This window comes from Schistosoma haematobium, chromosome 1 (genome assembly GCF_000699445.3).
Source record: "Schistosoma haematobium chromosome 1, whole genome shotgun sequence".
Classification (NCBI taxonomy): Eukaryota; Metazoa; Platyhelminthes; class Trematoda; order Strigeidida; family Schistosomatidae; genus Schistosoma; species Schistosoma haematobium.
The window spans coordinates 2,401,189-2,417,193 of record NC_067196.1 but is presented as its reverse complement, the minus strand read 5'-3'; the positions used below and the strand labels follow the sequence as shown (position 1 = coordinate 2,417,193).

Here is a 16,005-nt window from a genome sequence, read left to right as displayed (position 1 = left end):
AACTTTAGGGATTCATCTGATAGCTTGTTGATATGAAAATCGACGTCATTCTAAGTACGGATTCCCATGAACTTTTCAACCAAATATAATGAATGTTGAATAAGATCATTGACTAAATACATGTTGTCGTATAAATTAATGTAAAGCTTACTTTATAATGAATATCTAGATTAGCCAATAAGTTATATGGTTGACCGACTAAGGCTCAACTTAGCTAATTAAGTAACGACTAAATGTTTAGAATTATTCAACTTCAATGTAATATCACTAAACCACCTTATACAAACTACCAAACCCACAATTGATTACATCAATTTGTACTTAGTTATTCAAGTATATCAACATGAGGGAGAGGAGGAGTTTATGTTCAATTTGTTACAAGTAAATATCCTTATTGTTCAACTACTTATATTATATTTCAGTAGTAAGTTTGTAATAAATATAATCAACTTACTCGAATCCTGATAATTATCTTAGAAATTGATCATAATGAATAACAAATACTAGTTTTATTAGTAAATCAAATTCAAACATTATCTAAAGTAGTTTTAAGCGAAGATGGATAGTGGCTAGCAGTGGAATCCAGGATGCGCGTTTCGTCTTATTGCGGACTCGTCAACGGGATGTACTTGCATCCCCGATTTGATGTTCACTCTGGGACTCGAACGCCGTACCGTTCGATTCAAACGCCATCGCGTGATCCGCTTAGCTATTGAGTCCTGATAACCACTCGCTTGTACAATGGAGTGAAGTTTTAATTCACTTGGTATTTTTTTTACTTATAACTTCCCATTGTTATTTAGGATTGCAATTAATCAGTCTCTTGTTGGAGTATGTGCATCCTGTGCGGATGAGTTTGTGAAATGTGTACAACCTTTCATTGTATATGTGTTAGGAAAGAGCCCAATCAAAGACATCACAGTTGTTGATAGTATGCATCGAAAAGGATATACATTATTCATATATCGATTCTTGAACTGCTAACATTTAATTGGCTATCACTGAATATTTATCGTCAGGATCGATTAGGAAATAAGTAAAGGAAACTCACTGAAATACTTTATGCTGAGAATTCTATATTGTACCACAAGTAGAATAGTGAATAAAGCCATTATTAATAATAATAATCTAAACAGTTGAGATCATGAGTCAGTTGAAGCTAGACCACCATGGAAAAACTGGAAGCACTGGACGGCCGTCTCGTCCTATTGTGGGACTCCTCAGTAGTGCACATCCACGACCCCACCTCTTGGGATTCGAACCGAAGACCTATCAGTCTCCTGTCAGGTGCTTAACCTCTAGACCACTGATCCGGCACCCAACTGTGTCAATGTTTAACTTCAACTAATCCACGAAATTGAGCGGCATATCCACCATTGTCATCAGTGAGTTACTATCTCACAAATGACCCGGTTGAACTTATGGGTCCTAGGTTCGAATCCCGCGAGGCGGGGTCGTGGATGCGCACTGCCGAGGAGTCATACAATAGGACGAAACGGCCGTGCAGGTTTTCCATGGTGGTCTAGCTTCAATTGACTCATGATCTCATCTGTTTAAATTACTACAACCTCCACAAAAACCCTTCTGATAATAATAATAATCTATTTAATTACTTTTTTTCATTATTTATTTGTTTTATCCAATCATAATTCTTAGCTCTATATCGACTAGTTCATCTTATCAATCTGCATCGACAGTTCTTCCAGAGGAGTATTATCAAACAAATTCATCATGTACAACATTGAATTCTGGTAATGGTAAGTTGATTTATTCATTTGTAAATAGATATGTGTTTTGTTTTTACTTTCTTCTCTTCCCAAGTTGAGATCATGAGTCAATTGAAGCTAGACCACCATGGAAAACGTGGAAGCACTGGACGGCCGTTTCATCCTAGTATGAGACTCATAAGCAGTGCGCACCCACGATCCCACGCCCCGCGAGACTCGAACCCAGGACCTATCAGTTTCGCGCCAGGCGCTTAGCCAACTAGACCAACTAGACTCACTGAAGATAATGGTGTACGGTTGCGCAACTTCGTGGATTGGTTGAAGTTAGACATTAACATCGTTGGATGCCGGCTCAGTGGTTTAGTTGGTTAGGCGCCTGGTGCGAAACCGATAGGTCCTGGGTTCTAATCTCGCGGGGTGCGGAATCGTGAATACGCACTGTTGAGGAGTCCTATACTGGGATGGAAAGGCCGTCCAGTGCTTCCAGGTTTTTAATAGTGGCCTAATATTGATCGCTTCATGATCTCAAAATGATTTTGTGTTTACTAATCGGATTGCGAAGTGAAATAATTTTGATGAAAAAAACTATTGTATGTTGACTCAGTTGTCCAGTGGTTAGGCACTTGCCTCTAGATTTGACGAACAAAGATTCGATTCTCTAAAGAGTTATGGACAAGGACTCTTGAAGAGTCTCATATTTAGATAAAACAGTTATTCGTTGCTTCTTGTTATTTGATGGTTGTCTAACTAAAATCAATCCACAATGTAAAATTATTACAGTCTACAATTTCTACAATCCACTTTACTAGAACAGTTCTCTAATCGGTTCTTTAGGGACCAATCCAATTATTTCATTCATTTTAGAATTAATTAATTAATTAGATTAGATTAGATTAGGTCATCATTATAGTGAAGATTTTGCTTTAACTTAATCATTAAAAGCCATTGTGATTCTCTTTACTTGTTGACTCCCTCCTGTCCAAAAATATATCATTAAATCAGTTTAGCTAATTGTAGACTCATTCTTAATGCACCCTTTTATTCAATCCTTTGACCATAATATCCATACACATACAAATTCTTTCAATAAAAGCATATTCTATTGACAAAGCAATCAACCGCAAGATTTTCCGAGCGAAATTCAAGATGCAATGTCGAGTAGGTTGTTACTTGTTGCTGCCTTACTTCATCAACTCTTAAAGGGATTTTATAGTTGAATTCATCAGTTAATTAAAGATAGACCATTATGAAGAACGTGGAACAATTGAACCACCGTTTCGTCCTAGTATGGGATTCCTCATCAGTGCACATCCACGGTCCCGTCTCGCGAGATTCGAATCTAGAACCTATCAGTCTCACGCTCGAGCACTTAACTTACTAGACCACTGAGCCGACCGACATCCAACTGTGTTAATGTCTAACTTCAACCAATCTACGTAATTGAACGACACATCCACTATTGTCTTCAGTGAGTTAGTATCTCACAACAGAACCGGTTGAAATTCACTGGTCACAACTTATCACCAGAACTTCAGGAAATACCTCTTAAGGCTAGTCACTAGTGAGCATATACTGACTAGTATCAGAAGGGGGTTTTGTGGATATTATAGTAATTTTAATAGTTGAGATTATGAGTCCTGGGTTCGAATCTCGCGAGGTGGGATCGTGAATACGCACTGTTGAGGAGTCGCACAGTAGGACGAAACAACTGTCCAGTGCTTCTAGGTTTTCCATGATGTTTCAACTTCAATTGACTCATGATCTCAACTATTAAACTTACTAAAGTATTCCTCTCATTACTCTTTGGTTTTCATTAAATATTAATTTTTGTTTTTGTTTTAACGTTTGAATTTTACAAGTGGATTAATGTAGCAATCATCATTAGAATCATTTAATTAAAATCCTTTATCTTCAATAATCCATTTGTTTACAATAGAAGATATATATGTTCAATGTTTCAATTGGGAAATTAATTTTAGAATTTATTTTTAAGATAGATAGGTGAATAGATAGTTACTTATCGAGATTGAATATTTTTTTGAGAAGAGTTTATAAATAGTTTGTCATCTATATAGGTTAAAATGAATCAGTTACTAGGGTGGTGTGTGTTACTAATGTCGATAGATATCAGTAGTATATATCATTAATCGAAAGTGAAATGTCTGACGGTAGAAGATTAAGAAGATCGATGAAAATCGAACGAGAACAGAGAACGATTGCTGTGTAAATGAAAGAACAGTGAATTCTGAGATGATTAATTGACATTTTCAAAAGGAACAGATCGAGGTTGGGGGATAGTCAGCTCTCCCTCTCGAAATGATCTCAAATGGACACGTGTATACAACCACTGCCATAGAAGTCCTACTCACTGCCTTCTCGTGTCGGTGGTGTTGGTTACAAAATTGAGAGGACGGAAAGTGAATATCCGGCTCTTAAACCAGGTTGGTGGATATGCGAGATGCACCTAGGAGAGTTGAAAAATCCCTATCTCAAACCGATGGTGCACATGTGCTCCAGTGTCCTAGGAAAACAAATGGCGTTTGACCCTTTTGTTGGTCAACGGCTAGCATGCGACTGCATCTCCTAACGTTGCCCCACTATCTTTTGGATTAGACATTTAGGTCGAAGACTCAGGGTGTACCCCCATAAGAAAACCACCTGTTTCGGTCCGGGCTCCCGAGCAGTATCGTAGCCCTCACACAAATCGATCCATAATTTATAGTCTCGCTGTTTTTCATATGGTGAAATATAAAACATACATTTGTATATGATAGAGTATAAACTGTATACTAGATAAGTAAACTGACTCATTGTAAACTTGAGATAATCTATTAACTAGATCATGAGATTACAGACTTGATTTTGTTAGAATATAAAGGTTACTGATATCATCAAATCAGTAATTTAGTGTGATTTTTTCCTGTTGGCATTTCATTAAGTTCTTTTCTACGTGATGATGTTGGTAGCACATATCAATCTTCTTCCTTTACGTGGGCTTAGGACCGAAAGTAACTTTAGAAGGGCTTCAGATGAAGTTAATGTGATGACAACTTACTAGCCAACAAATTTTGAGATTCAATATCATCGTTTACTACCCTGTAAGTGTGAATCAGTGTGTAAACCTCGTTTAGAAGAAAATAGGGTGAGATTATATGGAGATGACCTTTGAACGATGCTAAAATAGCCTTGAGAATGTCCACCTACTGATTAGGGCTAAATGAGGGTTTTAACCCTGTATCAAGGAATAAGATTGTGATTTACAGTTGATCGTTAAGCATAAAGATTCTATATCGAGTTTTCATCATGGACTGATATCAGCTAAAATGCCAAGATTCTATTTAGCCAAATAAATGAATGAATTTCGCGCCGAAATCCAAGACCTGTTATCGTGATTCTGATTAGTTCGTCCATAAATTATAGTTCGTTTGAAAGATAGAAAAAAAAGATTACGTTTTACCAATCTGTTTGTACAATTACAACCGATTGCTTGCTTGTTTGTTTGTTTTCTGATATTAGGAAATATACCTAATGGATTATCAAAACTACAAAATCGTGTTCATTCTTCACATTGTACTATTAATAATGATGTAAACAATTCCACAAATCATTATATTCACAGTCAACAATCACAACATCATCAACAGTTGAATTCACATGTTGTTCATCAACTTAATAGTACAACATCGTTACAACCTCGTTCATCTTCTGATTGTCCATCGAGTAAGTTAGTTTTCATTAGTATTATGATGATTATCATTAAGTCACTTATCAGTTATATCTCGATGAGAATAATGAATGGTAACTGTTGTAATCTATTTCTGGACCAATACTAAACGTATATTTTTATCGTATAATTGTTTAATAACTAAACTATACATATTCATATTCTTATTATTATAAGCTTTATTTTGACCTATAAACTATTATTATACGACTTACCATTCTTGGGTTATGCCCCCTGTCTATCGATTACTACCTCCCTTATTCACAGCTACATCTGGCCAATTCTTCTACAAATGTTGTTTTCTATTTTCTGGTACGATGTGGTCTGTTTGGTTGGTGTATATGAACCCCAGTATGTTTGAAGTACATGATTCATATTGCAGAAGCTAAGATTGGTGTTCTGAACTTTGACAGTCAAGGCTAGGCAGGAAGCAGGACCGATAAGACTCTAGACTTGTACTGGTTTATGCATCATTGGTCATAATTCATTGTTCTCTAATTGGCGGTATCATGACATTATTACATTGATAGGGGACACAGGGCACAAGTTATAACACTACCTTCCTGTTCGTAGTAAATAAAATAGAAATATACTACTTTTAATAGTATCTTGTCCTGTTGAACGGAACGATTCCAGTGCAAACGAAAGGAAGTTTTAATAATCATTGCATTTGTCAAGTCTATATTTTATGTACTGGGATATGATAACTGTCACCATTGATTAATAAGCTAAATCTCGTAAAGATCTATTATGATCATCAGTGAGATATAGGATGCTCGTTTCTTTCTATTTGTAATTTCAACTAGTTAATCTATTCAAGGTGTAACAATTTACTATAATTTAAGCTTGTATCTTGTTGAGAAAATAATACGATTGTGATCAATCAATCTGGTTATATCACTCTTACAAGAAGCCTGTAGCTCCTCGAATAACTCAATGGTAAGGTTTCATACTGTGAAACTGGTTAACATGGGTTTGAACTTTACTAGAAGGATCCGTCCGATCAAGATCACAGGTATCCCTTACCCAATACTACTAACTAGCACAAAATATAGGACGAGAGTTTAGTTGAATATTGTCATCAAAGCAAACAAACTAAATAACTTGTTTTGTGTACATGGATGCGTTTTAAGTCCAGTGATGATCATATGTCAGTTGAATTTCCTCTTTCTGTCTATTATTATGTAACGAATCACTTTACTTACAATGTTCTGTTTAATCTCTGATTTACATTCATTAAGCTCACAAATATCGGATTCATAATTTAATTAGTCTTCGTCTATCTGGCTTCAACCATATAGACTATGAGATAGAGCTGCCTAACAATATTTTGCAAGTATAGGGGTTGTGGAGATTATTAAGTTTTTGATTGAGATCATGAACCGATTGATGTTAGACCACCTTTGGAAACCTGGAAGCACTGGACGATCGTTTCGTCCCATTGTGGAACTCTTCAGCGGTGCGCATCCACGATCCCGCACCCCGCGAGATTCGAACCCAGGGCCTTCGGTCTCGGTTCATGATCTCAAATATTTTGCAATGTGGTTGCACAATTTAGTAAATTAATCGATGTTGAACATGTACATCAATAAGTGTTGAGTAATGTAAAGGTTAAGCTCTCTGAATGAGAACTGAAGGTTCAGGACTCAATCTCTGGTAGATTCATGAATGCATACTCTTGGTAAAGTCCATACTCAATCAGTCAGTCAGTCAGTAACAACGTAGAACTTCGTACCTACGTACATCAGTTCGAGCTACCATAACACATTAGCACAGAGATACAATTGTTGATTCGAATCCCATAGTGGTAGAGGTAGTGAAAGTATAAGTAGTAATCGAAAAGATTAAGGTTTGAAGATGTTGTTCAAGGATTATAAACCAGTGAAATAAATTTGAAGAGAGAAAAAAGAAAGGGACATGAAGAATTCAGAAAATTAGAATATGGGAGAACACAAAGAGTGTATGCATCTGCGCCATCGCAAACGATTTTGAGCCATGTTATTCAAGGTCTTTAACCATCTATTGCTATCATCTCGCGTATTCCAATCAGATAGTCTACACTTTCTAACATGGCTCAGTTCACTTGTCAGTGACTTCATGGATTTGTGCCATGTTTTGTTCTGGCCACCCCTAGCTTTCTTCCAACCTATTCCTACACTATAAAACATCGCATGTTGGGGCAGTCGGTGGTTGGGCATATGTAACACATGTCCCAGCCATCTCAACTGATAAAGTTTCACTACTTCATCAATTGATTTGCCATCCTTACCTAGTACCCGTTTCATAACATTTGTATTACTTACTGGGTGGTCCCATGATATACGAGCAATGCTTCGAATACTAGTAACCTCCGAATATCTTCTACCCTTACCGGCCATATTTCACTGCCATAAAGCAAGACGGAATGAATGGCGACTGTCTAATTCTTATTAGTTTTCAATAGTTATCTCAGTTAATTCAGTTTCTTATTTAACGTAAACCACAATATTCCCTTCTAGTGTCGTCATCATCACCTTAATTAGTAACGTATTTTTTTACATTTTCAGATTCATCTTTTATTCATGTACAATCAATGAATTTGGATCCACAAACATTGACCATATTTAATCAATTCAATATTGGTTAGTTTTATATGAGAGAAACTTTTGTAGAAAATGATTTTTTCTTCAAAGTACTTTAAGTGGGCAATCAGTAATAACCCCCCGAGTTATAAACTCAAATGTTGTTCTGTATGTATGATGGACATGGAGAGTTCACTTTGGGGGAGTTGGAAAATTCTGATTCCAAATCAATGGTGCATATGGGCTCCAATATCCTGAAGGAACAAATGAACGTATGAACCAATTATTGGTCACCGGCTAGCATTGAACTGCATCTCCCTACATCACTTCACTGTCTTGTAGATCAGATCTTTGATTGAATGCTCCAGGTGTGGTCCCCTATAAAAATCACTTGCTTCGATCTAGGCGCTCGGACAGTATCTCAGCCCTCACACGAATCGAATGATTTGTGTGGCGCATATATATTTGGTGCCTCCTTGTACCAATGTTTATGTGTTTAAATATAATATAATAATAATGTATGGACAAATATCACATCTACGTGTGATATCTAATAAGTAATCTGGATAAGGCAACATTGGATTATGAATTGAGAGATTAAACCGTAGCTAATTGATTACGGTTACTCAACGTCTTTTTATGTAGTTCTTGATATGTTAGTTTCGTATTTTTCATATTTTATGAGCAGCGACAGAAATTCATGATACAAGGTGAGGTGTGATATTTTCAAGGTTGATCTTTCTAACTTCCACTTTCCTTGCAAATATTGGTTATGTGGGTGAAACGCTTGATTTTTATCATACCCTAGTACAAATGGCTGTATAACTTTGAACCATGAGTTTGCTTGATTTACTCTTATTATAGAGAAAGAGTGCACCAACCTGTAAAACTCGATTGAGTCGTTACGATTAGAAAACTTGACTACCACATCAAACAGTTATGATTGGGACTACCATAAAGATTTAATATAAAGCAGTAGCCTTAATAATCAACGCTTATACTTTTAAAACATTAGAGTTGTGCAAATTCAAACCTTTGTCCATTTATTACAATTTAAGTAACTGGATAGTGTCTCTAGCTTTCATATGGGATAATTGTGACTGAAAGTTGTATGGTATATAAAGGTTTACTGAATTAATACGTTGCATTATAACTCTGTGATTAATCCCTTAGATAGACAGGAATCTTACTTGTAATCTTTTTAAAAATCATAAATCTTCTGATTTAAAGTTTTATTCTTTTATATATTTATATCAACATATAAATATTGGTACAAGGAGGCACCAAATAGATATGCGCCACATAAATCATCCCATACATGTGAGGGCTGGGGTTCTGCTCGGAGCCACACTTGGAGCCTTCGACCTAAAGATCTGATCCATAAGGCAGTGGAATGACGTAGGGAGATACAGTCACATGCTAGTCGTTGACCAACGATTGGTTCATACGTCATTTGTTCCCTTAGGATACTGGAACCCATGTACACCATTGTTTTAGAATTTGTGTTTTACAACTCCCCTAGGTGGACTCTCCGTATCCACCAAACCCTGTTAAAGCCGTGGACATTCACTTTTCATCCTTTCAATTTCATAAACAACAGTATTGCCGCGAGAAGGGAGTGACTACGACTTCCCTTGTAATGGCTGTTTGTACGTGGCCATATGAGAGCAGTTTTCGTGATGGAGAGCTAACTCTCCCCACTCTCAGTTGTACCATAGCACTAGGGGGGGGGCAAATATTATTTACTCATTTAAAATCAATTTTATAATGAAAATATGTACTAACATAACCTTAATTATATTACGCAAGATTGGTTGCGTAGAATGTCTTGCGTTGACTTTCTCCTGTCGACCAGCGTTGTCTACGCAAACGGAGGATAAGTTACCTGAGTTGGCCTCCTCAATGTGCATTCACAGATTCAGCTGCTCCTGTGGAGATAGCTATATCGGGGGTACTACCAGGCAACTTAACCAACTAATGAGTGAACATCTACCAGCTTGGTTTATAAAGGACCAGATAAAAACAATTCTCAGTTCTATATTGGCATATCTTATTGATAGAGGTCATGCTGTGTAGATAAATCGAAATCATTTCGAATGATCTATCGTATATCTCCATCATTTCCCAACAGAGTTCGTTCCCGCCTCCTACATGTAGCTGAAGCCATAGGAATTCGTACATATAACCTCAATTTATGTGTACAGAAGAAATTCGTAACTAATTCTCCCAATAGCACTCAAGCTCTGATTTATAATCATTCTTCAATGGATTCAGTAAAAGGATTATAAACGTGAACTATCAATTGAATTATATATATATATATATATATATATATATATATATATATATATATATATATATATCCTTTATTCTTTACATATTTATATGATACAATATAGTTGATGCCAATCAAATACCAGGTTATCATCCTATTTCATCGAATCTGCCTGATTGGAAAATTCATCGATTAGAAAGAAAAAATCGTGATGCAGCTAATATTTATGCAGTAAGTATATATATAGTGTATATATGTGTGTATATTGTTGAAAAACTTCCATGTTTATACTCAAATAAATGAATTGGGTGGGTTTTGTTTTTCTTTCTTTCATTGAACACATTCGTTTTATAATAAGGTGATATGAATGCCTCTACCACCCAAATGCCCTAGGTACAGCTGAAGGTGGGGAGAATTAAATTTCGTTCTTTAAATCCTCTCACATGGGACTACGCGTATACAACCACTGCCATGGAAGTCCTACTCATTGCCTTCTAACCACTGAATTGTTGTTTACGAAATTGAGAGGACGAAAACCTTATGCCCGGTGCTTTAACCGGATTGGTGGAAATGGAGAGTTCGAATTGGAAAACCCTGATTCCAAACTAATGGTGCACATAGGGTTGGCTCCAGGATTCTGAGGGAACAAATAGCGTATGAACCTATTGCTGGTCACCGGCTAGCATGTGACTGCATCTTTTAACGTTGCTCTACTGCCCTGTAGATTAGACCTCTAGGTCGAAGGCTCCAAGTATAGTTTCTTATAAAAACTACCTACTTTGATTTGGTCACCCGGGCGGTATCACAGCCCTCACATATAATCAATGATAACTACTCCTGGCCTCATTGTTATTGTATGGCGCATATGTTACCAATGTTTATGTGTTCAAATAAATAAATATAAAATAAACACAGTAAAGATAATAATAGTTTGGAGTGGTATCATTAATCCAAAATATTTGTTCATTTATAGTGATGACCAGTACTTTTTTTTGTCAAACAGCACTGATTGTATATATGTGATGTGTTTGCACAAATTGTAACTCACATGAGATAGACGTTTGTTGTTTAAAAAGTGAGTATACTGCTCTACATTGTTTGACATAGACTTTTGACGGTAGAAAGTGTATAAATATCTCAATTACTTGCTGATAAAATGTCTTTTGTATGACGGGACTGCAGATTGAATTAGATTAGACATTTATTTATACTAGGCAAATGTTAAATCACTTGACGAGGAGTCCCATACTAGGACGAAACGTCCGTCTTGTGGTTCCAGGTTTTTCATGGTGGTCTAGCTTCAATTGACTCATGAATTCAACTATAAAATTACTGAAATCTCCACAAAACCTCCTTCTGAGGCTATAAATGTTGCTAAACTGAGGCAATTTTGATTTTTTTACGCTTGTATAACTAACATCTACCCAAAAAATGATTACAGGTAGTGCTAAGATGTCTAAAATGAAGTTTACACCTTTCAATGCGTTGAGCATCATCGGCATATGGGAAATTTACGAGTCGATGTATAAAACTGGTTAGTTGTAACAGTAACAGAGAGAGGGGTCAGCATATTAAATCAAAATGTTTAAAAAAAACTTTCTTCCCTATAGGAGAATGAAATAGTTCGAACCAAAACTCATTTTTCTCTTCAATAACTTAATACGGTTATAATTCACTTGTAAGAGTTTAGATCTTCTCTTTGTCGATATTGAGGATTTCATTTGATTAATCTCTTTTGTTGCATATATGCATCTCTAAGTAGACTGCCTTAATATTGTGATTACATTACAAGTATTTGAAGTAACATTTGATGGTCGTTCGAGGTAGAATACAGAAAGTGCTTTTCGTCCTTTTTAAGACTTATCAGCTGAATAGACGCACGCCACAGTATTAATGTTTACACGTGAATCGGAACCCAGTATCTCTCTTCAAATGCTCTACGTATTATCCACTACATACGATTATGTTTACTATTTGTCGATGCATTAATTAATTTCATTAAAGAGAAGTAATAAATGATTAAACCAGAGAGAGGTTTTGTGGAGATAATAGTGATTTAATAGTTGAATTCATAAGTCAATTGAAGCTAGATACCATCATGGAAAACCTGGAAGCACTGAACGGCCGTTTCATCCTAGTATGAGACTCCTGAGTGGCAGCGTGCATCCACGATCTTGCACGCGGGATCCGAACCCAGAACCCATTAGTCTTGATCGCGATCGCCTAACCTTTTGACCACTGAGCTGGCCAGTATCCAATGATGTTAATGTTTAACTTCAACCAATCCACAAAATTGCACTACCATCCGTCATTGTTTTAAATGATTAAACCTTAAATTCTATCAGTATAACTATGATTCAATTATCATTGTGAATGTTTCCCATTTTTAATCATTTCAATTTATAGGATGAATTAAAGAAATGGGGTCTTGTACCACATTGGAAACGTGAATTAATTGAAAAGAAACAATTGAATAAAATGGTTTGTCAAAATGATTTCATTTTCTTTCTATTATATTCTTTATGCCCTATTGATTATCATTTGTCTAAATCTCCAATTGTAACACTGACTTATATGATTTTGGCATTGTGCCAAGCCAATGATGCATTAACCAGTACTGGCAGCCTGGAGGCAACTCTAGTTTTTCTCTCATAACCATGTCCTGTCTATAAATAGATCCTAGCAGTTACTATTCATTTATTCTTCATTAGGATACGGACACTTCCCACGTGAAGTCCCACAATATGACAAAACGGCTATCCAGTGTTTCCTGGTTTTCAATGGTAGTCTAGCTTTAATTGACTCATGAATTCAGCTATTAAACTACTAAAGTCTTCATTAAATCCCCCTTATGAATGAAATGCTTCTTTGTAAAATGTGCACATAAATGTTATGATAATAACACCATTTCAAGTGTATGTTTTCTCTATCTAACGGTGTTCAGATTCACTTGGTATTGTTTACTTGTATCTTCCCGATTGTCTTAGATTCCACTGCTAGCCGCCATCTATCTCTGCTCATATAAGTGTTCAGATAGTAATTTGAAATAGATGATAATATAGTCATGACTACACTATGAAGACAAAAAAATATGCTATTTCTTATAACTGAAAGTCCAAATTGTCTTTGAAACGAAATCTTTACATTCTGAAGGTTATTTATTATTTACTTATTTGAACTCATAAATATCGGTACAAGAAGGCACCAAATACATATGCGCCACATAATAACAATGAGGCCAGTGGTAGTTATCATTGATTTGTGTGAGGGCTGGAATACTGCTCGGGTGCCCAAATCAAAGCCGGTTGTTTTCTTAGGGTCTTTGACCTGAGGGCCTTATTCATAAGACAGTGGAGAAACGTAGGGAAATGCATTCCAATGCTAGCCAGTGACCAATAATTGGTTCATACGTCATTTGTTCCCTTAGGATACTGGAGCCCATGTACACGATTGATTTGGAATCAGTTTTCCAACTCCCCGAGGTGGATCATCTATATCCACCAACGCGTGTAAAACATCGGACATTCGTTTTTCGTTCTCTCAATTTCGTAAACAACACCTCAGTGGTGAGAAGGCATTGAGTAAGACTTCAGTGGTAGTGGCTGTAGACGTGTGACCACGTGAGAAGATTTAGAGAGAGAGAGTGGACTCTCCTGACCTTCGGCTATTCTGAAAGTATCTAAAACTTGTCTGTGATTCAATAGGTTTATTTGTGACTAGTAATAATGCAATGAAATCTTAATTCGATATAATTTATTCTGTTTCCATATAAGATGTTAGGTCTACATACAATAATTATCATGTTTTTTCTGTCTACACGCATATAATGAACATAATCTGAAGCATACTATTACACTTAACTGTTTACTATTCACTTCGATAATTCGCCTATAGACAATTGTAAAGTGTAATATGAATAATACTTATCACAATGGTTGATTACTGTGTATATGGATTGATTATATCAATGAATAAGGGAGTTGGAAAATTCCTTTTTTCTATTGTTTGTTTGAAACTTTTCATTGATGTTCAGGACTTAGATTGATCAGTCTTTTATTGGCATATTTGAATCCTATGTGGAATATTTTAAGTTACAAGCATTGTAATCAGAGATAATGGTGGCTAATATTAGAACTCAATAGCTAAGTGGATAACATGATAGCGTTTCAAGTAAACGGTACTAGATTCGAGTCTTGGAGTGAACATCAACTCTAGAATACAGGCATATGCAACTGACGAGTCTCAAATAAGATGAAGCGCATGTCTTAGGTTTCACTGCTTGCTATCATTCATCTTTACTTACTTACTTACTTACTTACTTACTTGGAATATCAACCAGTAATTTAATCAGTTATATATTTAAATACTGTACAATGTATATCTTTGAATAATATTGATGTATTGAACAGTTGTTTAGATCTAATGTATCTTCTATTTCAAACAATTACTGATAGGCATGATTCATCTGTATGAAAAATAACAACTAATCACATGTATTTTCATTCACCCCAAGGCTTATTCTCTCTTTCTTTCTCTCTTATCATCTGTTTCAGTATTATGTACATTAAAAGTAGCCTAATCTCTAGGGTGTATATTCAAGTATAGATTAACATGTCAGTCATAGGTAAAAATGGAATTGAATAATTAGTTAACTTGTAAACTGTGCAGTTTAATTGAAAGTTCTGTTGTTCTTTTTTTTGTGTGTGCTTGACTCCTCTATGTTTTTTTTTCACTATTTGTTTGAACACATAAATATTGGTACAAGGGGGGGAGGCACCAGATACATATGCGCCACACAATAATAATGAGAATGCGAAGAGATAAAGAATGTTAGATGCGTGTATAAAGAAAAACAAAGAACGATAACGACCACAAGTTAGTGTATGGTAGTGAAATAATAATAATAATCAGTCAGTCAGCTACAACGTAAGACCAGGCACATATATGTATCGGTCCAAGTTGCCATACCGCATTAGCACAGCAAGATGAATAGCGGATTCATAGAAGTAGTTTTTGCTGCCTTGACATGGTAGTTGAGCTTGCCTATCGTGATGAAGCAACTGAGCTATACTGTCTGGAACAAGCGTTCCTCAAGTTCCTACCATGTCAGACAGGTCGGTTAAAGAGCGATAAGACTAAAAGCAACAAACCCAAGGTCCGAAGGTGAAGTCGTACTGCTGACTGTACAGAGGTGTAACAGCAGTAAGGTGTTTCCTTCAGACAATCAGCATGACAGCGGTGCGGCCTTCCCACAAGGAGGGGCGGGGTTAGAAAAGGTCGACCCTAAAAATGCACACCTTGCCTTATCCCACGGATATCCGTCTCGGGCGGTAAGATCTCAACAAGTACAGAGCTAACACGAAAATGACTCACGAAGAGGTCGCGTGTGACCGACCTCAAGTAGTTGTCCCTTGGGTACTGTGGTCACACTCTCAGGTCACTAAAACCTCCTCTAATCCAATTTCCTTTTCACGTACGTTCAGACGAACCCTTCCATGGTGTGGGCAACCGGGAAGTGATAATCGCCCTCATACCTCTAACAGCACTCAAGACCACTGAAATAATAATAATGGGGGAAACAGAAAGATACAACTGGAAAGAATTCTTTCATTTAAAGAAGTTACAGCCACTTTTTATGAAGAAGGTAAAAGAAGGTTACAGCAGGATCGCCACTGGCTTCTATTCTGAGCCATATCTGATAATGTCTCTAGCCACTGT

General features: G+C 36.3%; 1 protein-coding gene across 2 annotated transcripts in view; it reads left to right on the top strand.

Annotated features, from left to right (window-relative positions):
- Nucleotides 1-16,005, top strand: part of MS3_00002787 (uncharacterized protein) — a 51,398-nt gene that overhangs the window by 29,718 nt on the left and 5,675 nt on the right. For both annotated transcript variants that reach the window (XM_051210411.1, XM_051210410.1), the window contains exons 8-12: nucleotides 1,657-1,757; nucleotides 5,244-5,447; nucleotides 7,998-8,072; nucleotides 10,412-10,518; nucleotides 12,694-12,768. In XM_051210411.1, the coding sequence (XP_051072907.1) occupies nucleotides 1,657-1,757; nucleotides 5,244-5,447; nucleotides 7,998-8,072; nucleotides 10,412-10,518; nucleotides 12,694-12,768 (562 nt within the window). The remainder of the gene's footprint in view (nucleotides 1-1,656; nucleotides 1,758-5,243; nucleotides 5,448-7,997; nucleotides 8,073-10,411; nucleotides 10,519-12,693; nucleotides 12,769-16,005) is intronic.